A 16,831-nucleotide genomic window follows, 5' to 3' on the forward strand; every position below is an offset into this window, starting at 1 on the left:
GGTCCCAGGAGAGGAAGGTCCCAGGAGAGGAAGGTCCCAGGAGAGGAAGGTCCCAGGAGAGGAAGGTAACAGGAGAGAAAGGTCCCAAGAAAGAAAGGTCCCAAGAGAGGAAGATCTCAGGACAGGAAGGTCCCAGGAGAGGAAGGTCCCAGGAGAGGAAGGTCCCAGGAGAGGAAGGTCCCGGGAGAGGAAGGTAACAGGAGAGGAAGTCCCAGGAGAGGAAATTCCAAGAAAGAAAGGTCCCAAAGTCCCAAGAGAGGAAGGTCCCAGGAGAAGAAGGTCCTAGGAGAGGAAGGTCCCGGGAGAGGAAAGTCCAAGAAAGAAAGGTCCAAAGACAGGAAGGTCCCAGGAGAAGAAGGTCCCAAGAAAGAAAGATTCCCAAGAGAGGAAGATCTCAGGACAGAAAGGTCCCAGGAGAGGAAAGTCCCAGGAGAAGAAGGTCCCAGGAGAGGAAGGTCCCAAGAAAGAAAGGTCCCAAGAGAGGAAGATCTCATGAGAAGAAGGTCCCAGGAGAGGATGGTCCCAGGAGAGGAAAGTCCAAGGAAGAAGGTCCAAGGTCCCAAGAAAGAAAGGTCCCAAGAGAAGAAGATCTCAGGACAGGAAGGTCCCGGGAGAGGAAAGTCCCAGGAGAGGAAGGTCCCAGGAGAGGAAGGTCCCGGGAGAGGAAAGGTAACAGGAGAGGAAGTCCCAGGAGAGGAAATTCCAAGAAAGAAAGGTCCCAAAGTCCCAAGAGAGGAAGGTCCCAGGAGAAGAAGGTCCTAGGAGAGGAAGGTAACAGGAGAGGAAAGTCCAAGAAAGAAAGGTCCAAAGACAGGAAGGTCCCAGGAGAAGAAGGTCCCAAGAAAGAAAGATTCCCAAGAGAGGAAGATCTCAGGACAGAAAGGTCCCAGGAGAGGAAAGTCCCAGGAGAAGAAGGTCCCAGGAGAGGAAGGTCCCAAGAAAGAAAGGTCCCAAGAGAGGAAGATCTCATGAGAAGAAGGTCCCAGGAGAGGATGGTCCCAGGAGAGGAAAGTCCAAGGAGAGGAAGGTCCCAGGAGAGGAAGGTAACAGGAGAGAAAGGTCCCAAGAAAGAAAGGTCCCAAGAGAGGAAGATCTCAGGACAGGAAGGTCCCAGAAGAGGAAGGTCCCAGGAGAGGAAGGTCCCAGGAGAGGAAGGTCCCAGGAGAGGAAGGTAACAGGAGAGAAAGGTCCCAAGAAAGAAAGGTCCCAAGAGAGGAAGATCTCAGGACAGGAAGGTCCCAGGAGAGGAAGGTCCCAGGAGAGGAAGGTCCCAGGAGAGGAAGGTCCCGGGAGAGGAAGGTCCCAGGAGAGGAAGGTCCCAGGAGAGGAAGGTCCCAGGAGAGGAAGGTCCCAGGAGAGGAAGGTAACAGGAGAGAAAGGTCCCAAGAAAGAAAGGTCCCAAGAGAGGAAGATCTCAGGACAGGAAGGTCCCAGGAGAGGAAGGTCCCAGGAGAGGAAGGTCCCAGGAGAGGAAGGTCCCGGGAGAGGAAGGTAACAGGAGAGGAAGTCCCAGGAGAGGAAATTCCAAGAAAGAAAGGTCCCAAAGTCCCAAGAGAGGAAGGTCCCAGGAGAAGAAGGTCCTAGGAGAGGAAGGTCCCGGGAGAGGAAAGTCCAAGAAAGAAAGGTCCAAAGACAGGAAGGTCCCAGGAGAAGAAGGTCCCAAGAAAGAAAGATTCCCAAGAGAGGAAGATCTCAGGACAGAAAGGTCCCAGGAGAGGAAAGTCCCAGGAGAAGAAGGTCCCAGGAGAGGAAGGTCCCAAGAAAGAAAGGTCCCAAGAGAGGAAGATCTCATGAGAAGAAGGTCCCAGGAGAGGATGGTCCCAGGAGAGGAAAGTCCAAGGAAGAAGGTCCAAGGTCCCAAGAAAGAAAGGTCCCAAGAGAAGAAGATCTCAGGACAGGAAGGTCCCGGGAGAGGAAAGTCCCAGGAGAGGAAGGTCCCAGGAGAGGAAGGTCCCGGGAGAGGAAAGGTAACAGGAGAGGAAGTCCCAGGAGAGGAAATTCCAAGAAAGAAAGGTCCCAAAGTCCCAAGAGAGGAAGGTCCCAGGAGAAGAAGGTCCTAGGAGAGGAAGGTAACAGGAGAGGAAAGTCCAAGAAAGAAAGGTCCAAAGACAGGAAGGTCCCAGGAGAAGAAGGTCCCAAGAAAGAAAGATTCCCAAGAGAGGAAGATCTCAGGACAGAAAGGTCCCAGGAGAGGAAAGTCCCAGGAGAAGAAGGTCCCAGGAGAGGAAGGTCCCAAGAAAGAAAGGTCCCAAGAGAGGAAGATCTCATGAGAAGAAGGTCCCAGGAGAGGATGGTCCCAGGAGAGGAAAGTCCAAGGAAGAAGGTCCAAGGTCCCAAGAAAGAAAGGTCCCAAGAGAAGAAGATCTCAGGACAGGAAGGTCCCGGGAGAGGAAAGTCCCAGGAGAGGAAGGTAAAAGGAGAGGAAGGTCCCAAGAAAGAAAGGTCCCAAGAAAGTAAGGTCCCAAGGTCCCAAGAGAGGAAAACCCCAGGAGAAGAAGGCCCCAAGAGAGGAAGGTCCCAAGAAAGAAAGGTCCCTGAAGAGGAAGAGCCCAGAAGAAGAAGGTCCCAGAAGAGAAAGGTAACAGGAGAGGAAGGTCCCAAGACAGGAACGTCCCAAGAAAGATCCCAAGAATGAAAGGTCCCAAGGTCCCAAGAGAGGAAGATCCCAGGAGAAGAAGGTCCCAGGAAAGGAAGGTCCCAAGAGAGGAAGATCTAGGACAGGACTGTCCCAGGAGAGGAAGCTAACAGGAGAGGAAGTCCCAGGAGAGGAAGGTCCCACCGTATGACCCGCCTACCTTGGACTTCCCCTGGAGACCTTGATCAAGGAAAGAGGTAGCTCACAGAAGTTCATAGAATCCTAGAGTGGGAGGAGACCCCAAGGGCCGTCCAGTCCAACCCCCTTCCTGCCATGCAGGTCAAGGACAACCCGATCCCTCCTGACAGATAGAGAGAATGAGACTCCACCATCCTACGAGGCTGGACACTCCCCATGGGGCAGCTGGGACCGGGAGCAAATATCTGCCCCTTCCTTAGAGAAGCCTAGGGTCGAAAGGACCCCCCAGAGGCCATCTAGTCCAACCCTATTGGGCCGGATCCAGGATCTTCCAGCCACAGCTTCCCTGGAGAAGTCCAGATGTCTAGAGATGAATAGGTCTATGGCCAAACCGCCCTGTCTGTCGAGACGTTCTCCTAAAGGCCCATGGATGCCTGCCCTCTTTCGGGGGCTCCTCTTTCAGGGCGGAAGGGAGAGATGGAGGAGACCCCAGCACCCCCCCCCAATTGCAAAGGGGAGGGGGCAGCTCTGAGAGGACCTCGTCCAGAGCAGCCTCGACGCTTTCTCTTGGCATCGCAGCCCCTTTGAAGGCTGGCGGCTCCATGCCGGGGCCTCGCTCTCTATCGCGGGACAGATAAAGCCACAAACAGGTTTCGCTGGAAGGCAAAATGTTTATTTAACAGGGATTTGATTGGTGTCATATTCAGGTAAGGAGACAGTTCCCAGGCAACTCCAAGGCCAAGGAGAGGAGGGGGCTAATAATAATAATAATAATAATAATAATAATAATAATAATAATAATAATAATAATACAACAGGAAAAACTCAGCCGCTATCAGGACCTCAAGATTGAACTGCAAAGACTCTGGCAGAAACCGGAGCAGGTGGTCCCGGTGGTGACGGGCACACTGGGTGCTGTGCCAAAAGATCTCAGCCGGCATTTGGAAACAATAGACATTGACAAAATCACCATCTGCCAACTGCAAAAGGCCACCCTACTGGGATCTGCACACATCATCAGAAAATACATCACACAGTCCTAGACACTTGGGAAGTGTTCGACTTGTGATTTTGTGATACGAAATCCAGCATATCTCTCTTGTTTGCTGTGTCATAAAATAATAATAATAATAATAATAATAATAATAATAATAATAATAATAATAATAATAATAATAATAATAATAATAATTTGCAGCCCAGGAGCAAGCCATCAGAACAAAGGCAATTAAGGCCAAGAACGAAAAATCAGCTGATGACCCAAAATGCAGACTTTGCAAGGAAACCAATGAAACCATGGATCATATCCTCAGCTGCTGTAAGAAAATCGCACAGACAGACTACAAACAGAGGCACAACTATGTGGCCCAAATGATTCATTGGAACTTATGCCTCAAGTCCCACCTCCCAGCAGTAAAGAACTGGTGGGATCACAAACCTGCAAAAGTAGTGATTTTGTGATACAAAATCCAGCATATCTATCTTGTTTGCTGTGTCATAATAAAATAATAATAATGATAATAATACTTTATTTGTATTCCGTCCTATCTATCTATCTCCCTCCCCAAGGGAACTCAGTGTGGATTCCAACATACAACGGCAAACATTCAATGCCTCTATAGAACAAATACCGACATAAAATCCCAGAGAAATCCTGCGTATGGAAACAACATTAAAAACCTAACATCAAATTGAAACCTAACATCAGTAAATTCAATCTTGCATCAATAAATTCAGCTAGGCGTAGTCAAAAAAATTATATAACAGCATAAAATCTAAGCAAACACACACGTTAATTTACAACAGCCAACTAGACTTCACAACACAGTGTGGGTTGGTTGTGTAGTCAAACAATGGCCATTGGGTTGGCATGGACCAGGAGAGCCCTAGGAGAGTCCAAATCTGAAATGATCTTCAGCCAAATGAAGAAGATCCACGCAGGTTGAAGGCAAGCAGACAGAGATTTTATTCAATATCTGAGAAATAAGCACCACAATAAAAGTTCAAAGCATAGAACACAATATGTATATTAGAGCATCATATACATAATAATGTTAACAATAATACAAATAATAATGCAACTGATGACCAAACTCAGTCAGCTGTAGTGGCACACAGTCGTAACTTACAGAATATAAGGATTTATAGACTGCAGTCATCCAGATTTAAATGCTATACAGAGCAGTTTTCAGTATAAAACAGATATCAAACATATATCAACCAGACTCCAACTAAAATTTGTTAGCAACACAATATGTTTACATTCAGTCTCTCCAAAATGGTATGTAATATGCTGTGAAACTAAATATATCCGTGTACAAATCAATTGGCTCAAACCTGGCTTGGAGTCAAAACAAATCAAAGTCTCTTGAAGTCTTGGAGCAATTTTAATATACATATTGTGTTCTATGCTTTGAACCTTTATCGTGGTGCATATTTCTCAGATACTGTTTAGAATAGACAGCTGTGTTTAGTTATTATTAGAGATTTTATTCACTCTGCAGAACGGATGCTATGTAAGATGCTAAAAGACCAAAACCAGGCCTTTGTATACTGTAGTTCCCTATTCCTTGCCCGGCCCCATTCAAAGCTTCCCTCCCTCGCTCCCGATTGGTCCAGGGGAGGTTGTCACTGCCTGGAGGCCGCCAATCATCCAGTGGGGGGGGGGGTCTGGGGTGGAGGGGATCCTTGATGGCTGCACCCCTTTGGGGGGCTTGAAATGGAATTTCTCAGACAATGGATGTGGCCAGGAACTGGGATGGGATTTATGGCAGATTATCCCAGTCCAGGATCCTGCAAAGTAGACTCCAGCAAGACCTGGAGCAAGAGTTGCCAGATGGACAAGCCGGGTTTAAAGAAGGCAGAGGAAGGAGAGACCCAATTATTTATTTATTCATTTATTTACAGCATTTATATTCCGCCCTTCTTTCTCACCCCGAAGGGGACTCAGGGGGGATCACAATACACATATAGGCAAACATTCAATGCCTTTTAACATAGAACAAAGACAAGACAAATATAGGCTCCGAGCAGGCCTCGAACTCATGACCTCCTGGTCAGAGTGATTCATTGCAGTGATTCATTGCAGCTGCTCTCCAGCCTGCGCCACAGCCCCAGCCCAATGGCCAATATCCGGATGCTGGAGAATGCAGGAAGGCAGGGAGTTCCAGGTAAAAGTCTACTTCTGTTTTATTGACTCTTCTAAAGCCTAAAGCTCCTTCTTTGGAGGCTCCTTCTTTGGAGGCCTTTAAGCCGAGGCTGGATGGCCATCTGTTGGGGGTGCTTTGAATGTGATTTCCTGCTTCTTGGCAGAATGGGGTTGGACTGGATGGCCCACGAGGTCTCTTCCAACTCTACTATTCTATGATTCTATGATTCTTGGACTGTGTGGATCATAATAAACTGTGGCAAGTTCTAGGTGGTATGTATGGGGATATCAAGTAATCTTGTCTGTCAGGAGAGGAATCTGTATAGCGACAGTCAGAACAGACCACGGAACAGGAGACGGGTTCAAGATTGGGAAAGGAATACGGCAAGGCTTTATCCTGTCACCCTCCGTATTCAATTTATATGCAGAACACATCGTGAGATTTTCCTGCTTCTTTGAATGAGATTTCCTGCTTCTTGCAGGGGGTTGGACTGGATGGCCTGTGAGGTCTCTTCCAACTCTACGATTCTATGATTCTATGATTCCTGCAAATATCTGCAGGGCTTTAAAAATCCAAGGCTGGAGTTAAAAATGCTAGAAGAAATATTGACAACCTCAGATATAATAATAATAATAATAATAATAATAATAATAATAATAATACTTTATTTATACCCCGCCACCATCTCCCCAATGGGGACTCGGGGCGGCTTACATGGGGCCATGCCCAAGACAATACAATATAGCAAAATGTCATGCAGCCAGATCCCAGGGCTGAATTTCCAAGCCCTGAATCTGACTTCATAACATAAACATGCGAGCACCTGGCGGGAGAAGATAAAATGAGCCTGGGAACTCAGGGGTGAAAGTATAAACAATTATAATTGCTGTAGTGTGGGGGGGATAGAAACCTTGGTGGAAATGTGATCCAGAAGGTGGGGTTTGATGATGATATTTGCGTGTGATATTACGTTGCATCAGAAGTGATAAAATTAGATGTATGTAAACATTAGGTCATTCTCGACTTTTCCAAAGTCATGTATTCTTCAATAAAGATTGTGTTTGAGAGCAGCTGTCTTTGATCTGCGTTCAGACTGGTCCTTTGAAGTAAGCCTGACATTAAAGTCGAGAATCCCATTTCTCACCCTCCTGCGGAATTCGCAGTGAAGTGGTAATGAGCGAGGAAGAAGATCAAAGCCCAAATGAGGCAGAGAGGCCTTTGCAAGGGGCCCGGCCGAAGAGAGAAGAGACGCTGCAAGCCATAGCTTCCTCTACGGGGTACCCCAAGCCGAACGGCGTGACCCAGAGAATTCCCAGGCTCGGAAGAGGCGTCTCTGCGGCTGCAGAAACCAGTTGGGGATCTGGAGGAAGTATGCCGGAGACCGTGGCCCTGCGGTTATCCATCCTGGAAACTAATTTATCCAGGCTGTCGGAAACCGTGGGGAGATTGGTGCCATTATTGGAAGAGAATCTCCAGAAGGAGGCCAGCCGATATGGCGCCGAGAGAGAACCAAGCAAAGAAGGAGATTGGAGCCAGAGGGGCCAGCGGGCGTCAACGCAGAGCCCCGTGGCGGCAAGGGACGAGGGAGATGAGGAATACTGGCAGGAGCTGCAGTTCCGGGACAGCATGGCGCGAGAAGTGGAGCGTCAGCGAGCCCTGGGGACCCTGAGGCCGCCGTCTCCAACAGAGCTCCCAACCCCCCGAATGGGCGTCGGGGTGGAAAGGCCACTGGGGCCAGGGATCGGGTCCAGTGGATTCGCAGACGAAGGCGGAGAGGAGCGGGGGGTCCAGGAAGAGGAGGAGGATGTGCCGTACGACGAGGAAAGGCGAGATGAGGGGGCTACAGCTAGGCCAGTATGCGGATGGGCGGAAGAGCCAACAGCGGCGGCAGACTTCCAGGAGCCGCGCAGAATGACCACCGGAGTGGGGCGCGGCGTGTTCCAAGGAGCCGCCCGAGGAAACCTGATGCAACCCTTCCCCATGCCGCCCAGACAACATCAAAGGGCTGCAGAATGGATGCCTAGAAGGGAAGATCTCAAGCTGGAATACGGAGGGGAATCAGATGAACTGAACTTTTTTCTAATTAGCATTAGAGGATACATGGAAGACAACGCACACACATTTCCCTCCGAAGCAAGCAGGGTTCGAGCCATCGGCAACACACTAAAGCGAGGAGCGGCCAGCTGGTATGTGCAATTGCATGCCAGACGCGACCCATGCCTGAGGTCAGTGCCCCGCTTCCTCGCCGCACTGGAGAACCGGTTCAGAGACCGGCTAGAGCAATTGAGGGCTCGAGACCAGCTGAAAGGAATAAAACAGAGGGACAAAACGGTGCCCGAGTACGCAGAGGAATTCCTCCACCTCGCGGAAAGGGTACCGGAGTGGTCTGAAGTAACCAAAGTGGAACTATTTAAAGAGGGACTACGCCCCGAGATTTTCAGCTGGGCAGCGCACAGAGACGACCCCGAGACGCTCCAGGGATGGATTCAACTAGCGGGGCGCGTCGAATCTACCCTGGCCCAAGTAAAGCGCTTCAGGAGCAGCAGCGGCCAGCAAAGACCGGTGGCGAGAGGTCGAGGAGAAACGAGGAAGCAAGAAAGACCCGGAGGGAGGCCGGGGATTCCCTCCAGAGGAGACGACAACAAACCTAAACCGGGATGCTTTGTATGTGGGAAGACGGGCCACCGAGCAGCGGAATGCTGGGCCCGGAAGGGGGAGCCGCCAAAAGCCCCAAAACCCAAGCCAGCAACCGGGAGGCGTGCGGAGGAGGAGGTGCAGGCCCCAGAATCTTCGGAAAGATTGGTGAGTCGGGACAAACGCATGATAGTAGTACCAATTTGCCTCTCGGGCTAGAAAATCGGGCCACCTGCAAGGCGTTTGTAGACTGCGGGTGTTCTAGGAACATTATAACCCCAGAATTAGCAGGAGCGCTGAAATGCCAGCAGATGGCACTTGACTCCCCAATTGCATTTTCGCAGCTAGATGGATCAGTCGCTGCTGGGGAAGTATCTACAAAGGAATTACGGGGAGTTCCATGCAAAATAGGCAAATGGGGAGGAAGAATATCCTTTGTGATAGCCCCTATTGCCACATACCATGTAATATTGGGGATACCATGGCTCGAACAAGCAAATCCTGAAGTAGATTGGAGAGGAAAAAGCTTAGCATTTAAAGAACAGCAGATGCAATGGGAGATAAGCAAAATTGCAGAAGAAGAGGACGAGGAAGACGAAGCAGGGGAAATAGACCCACAGCTATTGCCACCTGAATACAGAGACTTTGCGGATGTTTTCAATCAGAAAGAGGCCAGTAAATTGCCTCCCAAAAGAAATATAGAAGTAGGGATTGAAATAACCCCAGGAGCAGACTTACCAAAACCAAAAGTGTATCCCATGTCTGTGCAAGAGAAAGAGGAATTGAGAAAATACATTGATAAAAACCTGGCTCGAGGCTTCATTAAGCCATCTAATTCTCCTCTCGGGGCTCCAGTGTTATTTAGGAGAAAGAAAGACAATTCCCTAAGATTGTGCATTGATTATCGAAATTTAAACGCAATTACCAAGGACAATAAATACCCTATGCCCTTAGTCAAGGATTTAATTACCGTATTGAAGAAAGGGAGCATATTTACTAAACTGGATTTAATTGAAGCGTATCTTAAATTAAGGATCAAACCGGAGGATACTTGGAAAACCGCATTTTCCTGCGCATTCGGCCATTTTGAATACGAAATTTTGCCTTTCGGGTTAAAAAATGGAAGCGGCTGCTTTATGCAGCTTATAAATGAAATACTACACCCGTTATTGTACAGAGGGGTGTTCATATTCCTTGATGATATCTTGATCATTTCTGAAGATAAGGAAAAGCACGTAAAATTGGTCCGGGAAGTTTTGCAGAGACTAAGAGAAGCAAAGCTGTACGCAAAACTGTCCAAATGTGAATTTAATAAAACTCAAATTGACTTTCTGGGATATCGGATGTCTCCAGAAGGGTTAGCTATGGATCCAGCTAAAGTAGCAGATGTGAAAGAATGGGGAGTGCCTCAAACAAGGAGGCAATTACAATCATTTCTGGGGTTTGCAAATTTTTACAGACCCTTCATAAAAGGCTTTGCACAAATAACCGCACCCCTTACAGAACTTTTAAAAACAAAAGGGAAAGGGGAGACAGCAAAAGTGAAAGCTCCCGGCGCCAAACTGAGTTGGACGCCAGAATGCCAAAAGGCATTCGAGACCTTAAAAGAATGCTTCACTGAAGGACCCATCTTAAAACACCCTGATATCAGGAGCCCTTTCATAATCCATTGCGATGCCTCAGACTGTGCGTACGGGGCAGTGCTATTGCAAAAGGATCAAAATGGGAACTTAAAACCCTGTGGATATTTGTCACGGAAGTTCAGCGAAACTGAAAAAAGTTGGCCAATATGGGAAAAAGAGGCATTAGCCATATTAAAAGCCTTAGAATGCTGGCGACACTTCCTCGAAGGAAGCGGAATCCCATTCGAAATTTGGTCTGACCATAAGAATCTCCAGTATTTAAAGTCTCCTAGAAAATTGTCCCCCAAACAAATCAGATGGGCGCAATACTTCAGCAGATTCGATTTCCAGTTAAAGTTTTTTCAAGGGAAACAGAATGTCTTGGCAGATGCTCTTTCACGCATGCCTCAACACGAAGGCCTAACCACAGCAAAGGAGGGGACAATATTCTCTGACAAACAATGGGGCTTAGCTGTCAGGACAAGAGCACAAACCCAAAAGGAGGACACGGCTTTTGTCGAACTCGGCGGGGAAGGTAACTGGGGAAATGAACTAAAACAGTCTTATAAAGGAGATCAATGGATCGCGTCCAACGCAGAAAAGGGGGACCAGAAGGGGGGATTTTGGTTTGTAAACAAGAAACTGTATATCCCAGCAATATTAAGGATTAAGATTCTGCATCGTTTTCACAACAACCAGAGCGCTGGTCATACAGGAATTACCAAAACAACAAAGGCAATAGCAAAACATTGTTGGTGGCCAGGAATGAGGAAGGACATAAAGAATCATGTTGTCCAATGTGATGATTGTGCCAGAAATAAATCGGGAGGAGGGAAGCCTATGGGATTGTTACAGACAGTAGCGGAACCTACCAGGCCTTGGGAATGTGTAGCTATGGACTTTGTGGGAGAACTGCCAGTCAGCAAAGGACATCGTTATATTTGGACAGTATTAGACCTGTTTTCTAAACAGGCCCACTTTATAGCACTGACGAAGCTACCATCGGCTGAGAAACTAGCTGAATTGTACATAAACCATATTTACAAATTACATGGATGTCCAAGTAGAGTAGTCAGTGACAGAGGAGTACAATTCACAGCAAAATTTTGGGAAAAATTCTTGGAAATGCTAGGAGCAGAAAGGAGTTTAAGTTCTGCTTTTCACCCCATGACAAACGGGGCGGTAGAACGTACTCAGCAAACGCTTGGGCAGTTCCTTCGAATGTACTCTAACATGAGACAAAATGACTGGTCTAGGTGGTTGGCGTTTGCGGAACTAGCCTTTAATTCAACTATACATTCAGCAACAAACAAAACCCCCTTTGAAGTAGTTTACGGGTATGAAATACAACCTTTACCCCAATTGCCGAGGTGGACAGAAAATGAAGGAACAGAGGCAGGGAAATGGAAAACGCAAATGATGGAATGTTGGAATCAAGTGACTGCATCGTTAAAAGAAGCACACAAAAAGTATAAAACGTTCGCAGACAGAAAGAGGGTGGAAGGCGATAAATTAGATAAAGGAGATCTAGTGTGGTTAAGTACCCAAAACATCAAATTGGGGTTACCTTCAAGAAAACTGGGCCCCAAATATATTGGACCATTCAGAATACAGGGGGTTATCAATGAAGTGACTTTCCAATTGGCATTGCCAAAAAGTTTAGGGAAAATACACCCAGTCTTCCATCGCAGCTTGCTGAAGAAATATATGGGGACTTTAGACAAAATGGACCCATAGAGTTATTGTTTGATTTGTTTCAGGACTATGGTGAAAGAAGAACCGAAGAGGAGGACGAAGAAAACGGGGGCGCCATGTCATGCAGCCAGATCCCAGGGCTGAATTTCCAAGCCCTGAATCTGACTTCATAACATAAACATGCGAGCACCTGGCGGGAGAAGATAAAATGAGCCTGGGAACTCAGGGGTGAAAGTATAAACAATTATAATTGCTGTAGTGTGGGGGGGATAGAAACCTTGGTGGAAATGTGATCCAGAAGGTGGGGTTTGATGATGATATTTGCGTGTGATATTACGTTGCATCAGAAGTGATAAAATTAGATGTATGTAAACATTAGGTCATTCTCGACTTTTCCAAAGTCATGTATTCTTCAATAAAGATTGTGTTTGAGAGCAGCTGTCTTTGATCTGCGTTCAGACTGGTCCTTTGAAGTAAGCCTGACAGCAAAATATAAAAACAATATATCATAATACAATGAAACAATACAATAAATAATCATGTACAGTACAACAGAAGAAAAAAAAGCAATATAACAGGGCAGGCCGCATGAACACTCAGTTAAAACTTGGGGTGAGAAAAAGATAAGAATAAAAACCACGGGGAACAGGGACATAAGATAGAAAAACAGTCTAGAGCAGGGGTCCCCAAACTTTTTAAGCAAAGGGCCGGTCCACAATCCTTCAGACTGTTGAGGGGCCGAATTATCATTTGAAAAAATATATACGAACAAATTCCTATGCATACTGCACATGTCTTCTTTGTAGTGCAACAACAACAACAACAACGAAAGAACAATACAATATTTAAAAATGAAAACAATTTTTACCGACATAAACCTATCAGGATTTCAATGGAAAGTGTGGGCCTGCTACTGGCCAATGAGATAGTCAAGTTAATTAGGATTGTTGTTGTTGTGTGCCTTCAAGTCATTTCAGACTTTGGCCGAGCCTAAGTCTAAAATTAATTATTTATTTACTGCATTTATTTACTACATTTATATCCCACCCTTCTCACCCCGAAGGGGACTCAGAGCAGCTATATGTACATACAATATATTATATTATTAGCTTAACACAATATTAGCATTATATATTACTATATTGAACTATACCACTATACTATTATATTATATGTAATATATAACATATAATTAATATTATTATATGGTATTACTATTAGTATTATATTGTATAACATAAGATTATTATCAATATTATATGTATATACAATATATTATATTATTAAAACTGATATAAAAATATTATATTATAAAACTGAGGGCGGGGGCCAGGTAAATGACCTTGGAGGGCCGCATCCGGCCCCCGGGCCTTAGTTTGGGGACCCCTGGTCTAGAGGATAGATGTTGGGGGGAGTAACAAAAGAAGTGTATAACAGTTACTCTCCGAAAGCACACCGGAAGAGCCATGTTTTTAAATCTTTCCTAAAGCTAAAAGATAAGCAGATGATACCACTCTGGTGTCTGGAAGTGAGGAGGAGCGGAGAAGCCTTCTCACCAAGGGGAAAGAAAGAAGAGAGCGCCAAAGCTGGGCTGCAGTTCAACATCAGATGATGTCAACGAGACTGATTGATAACTGGCAAGTAGAGAGAGAGAGGAAACGTGGAGGCAGGGACAGGCTTTGTATTTCTAGGCACAGAGACTCCTACTGCCAGGAAATCAGAAGGCGTTTCCTTCTCAGGAGGAGAGCGAGGACCCATCTTGAGGATAAAATAGTCAAGAGTCAAGACGTCAGTCACCCTTGGAGCCAAGGAAGAGATGGAAGCGAAGGGAGAGACAGGCAATGTGTCTGCTGCAAGGAAGCAGGAGCCATAAGGGAGGGATACATTGCATCCTTTTGACCAGGGGTCCCCAAACTAAGGCCCGGGGGCCGGATGCGGCCCATCGAAGCCATTTATCCGGCCCCTACAGCACAAGGGCAGAAGGGGGTTGCGCTAAATGACCCAAGGGGTCACTTCTTCTCTTACAACGATTATTATTATTATTATTATTATTATTATTATTATTATTATTATTACTATTATTATTATTATTATCATCATCATCATTGAGGCTGGATGGCCATATATCAGGGATGCTTTGCTTGTGCTTTCGGTGCACAGAGGCATATGGGGGTTGGAATAAATGTCCCAAGGGGTCTCTTCCAACCCTCTTTATTATTATTTTATTATGACACAGCAAACAAGATAGACATGCTGGATTTCGTATCACAAAATCACAAGTCGAACACTTCCCAAGTGTCTAGGACTGTGTGATGTATTTTCGGATGATGCGTGCAGATCACAGCAGGGTGGCTTTTTGCAGTCGGCAGATCGTAATTTTGTCAATGTCTGTTGTTTCCAAATGCCGGCTAAGATCTTTTGGCACGGCACCCAGTGTGCCCATCACCACCGGGACCACCTGCACTGGTTTCTGCCAGCGTCTTTGAAGTTCAATCTTATTTTATTATTGTAATTATTACTTTTAACATTGAGGTTGGGTGGTCATCCATCTGGGGTGCTTTGCTTGTGCTTTCGGTGCACAAAGGCAGAGGGGGATTCGACTCAATGGCACAAAGGGTCTCTTCCAACCCTCTTTTTTATTGTTGTTGTTGTTGTTGTTGTTGTTATTATTATTATTTATAGTCCGGCCCTCCAACGGTCCGAAGGATTGTGAACTGGCCCCCTGTTTAAAAAGTTTGGGGACCCCTGCTTTTGACTGTTTCATTGTTCCTTCCTAAAGGGAGAGAGAGGAAAGACCAGGCTGATCTTCATGATGGTACGAAACCTTGACAATTCTCTGCAGCCCTGCCACCGATCCGTGGCCTGTGTCCAAGGGTGGCTTTGCCTGGGACGTTTTGGGTCTAGGGGAGCCAGTAGTGGGTGGCCCCGCTGCCTGGTCTGTTGGGAATCACCCTGGACTACTCAAGTCTAGATATAGTTAGATAGATGATAGAGTTAGATTGAAGGAATCCAGAGCATGCCTAGACAGGCTTTACTGTGTTTCCCTCTATCCTGTTTACGTCACATCCCTTACTTTGAAGTTAGTAGAAATGGGAATCTCCAGGGACACTAACTTCTCATTGGTCAGAATGTCTTTTATGGCCCCAATAAACTGGACCATGAGGTTGGAACCATTTTGGTTCTCTCTTCTCCCTTTGTTCTCGCCATCCCTCCTGGCAAGATGTGACTATTTAGATGTTTGTTATTTTTCCTTTCTTATTTTTCCTTAGAAACCAGTCTAGAGTAGACTAGACAGCTCCCAAGCCTTTCTATCTGCAATGGAGTTCTTTTTACCTGAATAAATACTTTTTGAACTTTTACTGAGACTCTGCAGTCCATTGCAATCCTAAATGGTCAAAGGCTTCTCTTTGCTCGCCCCATGTAAGTAACTGTTGCATTTGAAAGCTTTTGCTTTTGCTACTCTGCTGATTTTGGTGGAATTTCTCCCAGAGAGGGTTAAATTGAGTCTAACCGCTCAGAGATTACCACAACATGGTCCACTGTGTCCCTGCTAATGCCTGGACCCACGTTCAGTGCGCTTTGTCCCGGGGTGGGTCAAACCTGATCATCAGTGCCTTGACGTGTATGGAGAAATGGGGATGATGGGAATGGGGGTGCTGTTGTGGGTGCGTGGGTGCATGTGGAGCTAGTGCAAGGCAGAGGGGCGCCACTACCATAGTGGACTAAAGCCTCGTGACTTGAAGGTTGGGCTGCTGACCTGAAAGCTGCCAGGTTCGAACCCAACCCGGGGAGAATGGGGATGAGCTCCCTCTGTCAGCTCCAGCTCCATGCGGGGACAGGAGAGAAGCCTCCCACAAGGATGGTAAAAACATCAAAACATCCGGGCAATGTCCCCTGGGCAACGTCCTTGCAGACGGCCAATTCTCTCCCTCCAGAAGCAACTCAAGTTGCTCCTGACATGAAAAAAAACCCTTCGATCTTCCGGCCCCTGTCCTTTGGAGAACTATAAATCCCACCCCTGGGACCTTTTATATTTGAGGTGGGAGATGGGTTCTCAACAACAGGGACCAGTGGGGCCCATCACAGTCCTCCATTGGGACCCCTTTGGCCCCTGCCTCTGCTCGGAAGTCCTCAGGGGCCCCGGCTGGGAGGAGAAAGCCCAGCTCAGGCCCATTTGTTTGCTGAGAATAAACGGCTTCCTCTCTGGCTTTTACAGCCTGCCATCAAGAAAGGCTTGTTGTTTTCCTTTGGGCTCACCAAGCACTTCAGGAAACCAAGGCGCTCGCTTATGACCGGAATCACAGGGCTGATGTGAGTTTTTCGGGCTGTATGGCCATGTTCCCATAGCATTCTCTCCTGACGTTTTCCTCCATCTGTGACTGGCATTTTCAGAGGTCTGTTGGCAGTGAGGCAAGTGGGGTGCACAGGTATCTGTGGAATGATGTCCAGGGTGGGAGGAAGAACCCTCGCCTGTTTGAAGCAAGTGTGGATATTGCAATGAGCAAGCTTGATTAGCCTTGAGTAAACTTGCGGCTGCAAAGTCAGTCAGGGCGGGTCTCTGCGTAGAGGTCGCCTGGTCTCTGTTGCCTGGAGGCATCTTCTGTTTGGGAGTAAAGGCTTTCCGTATACATTTCAGATTTCAATATTAATGCCAAAAATACGTAGTATGATTTCACATAGGATTTGTGCTACCTTAGAACAGTAAAGACAAATATCACTTAAGTAAAATAGGCATTAAATATTAAACAACCAAAAGATAAATAAAATAAGGTGTTCACTGACCTTTGTTATTGGTTTGTTTTATTGGGCCAGGCCCCATGTAAGCCGCCCCGAGTCCCTTCGGGGAGAAGGGTATAAAAATAAAGTTATTATTATTATTATTATTATTATTATTATTATTATTATTATTATTATTACTTTGATTGCTTGTGTCTGGAGTTCCACTGTTTATTTACTGT

The 16,831-nt window shown here is 46.5% G+C and overlaps 1 protein-coding gene across 1 annotated transcript; it reads left to right on the forward strand.

Annotated features, from left to right (window-relative positions):
* Positions 1-6,582: 6,582 nt before the first annotated feature.
* LOC134292377 (uncharacterized) lies at positions 6,583-13,674 on the forward strand. Its single transcript, XM_062957069.1, has 2 exons — positions 6,583-8,724; positions 11,939-13,674. Exons 1-2 carry the CDS (start codon positions 7,096-7,098, stop codon positions 12,044-12,046), a joined length of 1,737 nt encoding a protein of 578 aa, XP_062813139.1. The 5' UTR covers positions 6,583-7,095; the 3' UTR covers positions 12,047-13,674.
* Positions 13,675-16,831: the final 3,157 nt, after the last annotated feature.

This window comes from Anolis carolinensis, chromosome 6 (genome assembly GCF_035594765.1).
Source record: "Anolis carolinensis isolate JA03-04 chromosome 6, rAnoCar3.1.pri, whole genome shotgun sequence".
Taxonomy (NCBI): domain Eukaryota; kingdom Metazoa; phylum Chordata; class Lepidosauria; order Squamata; family Dactyloidae; genus Anolis; species Anolis carolinensis.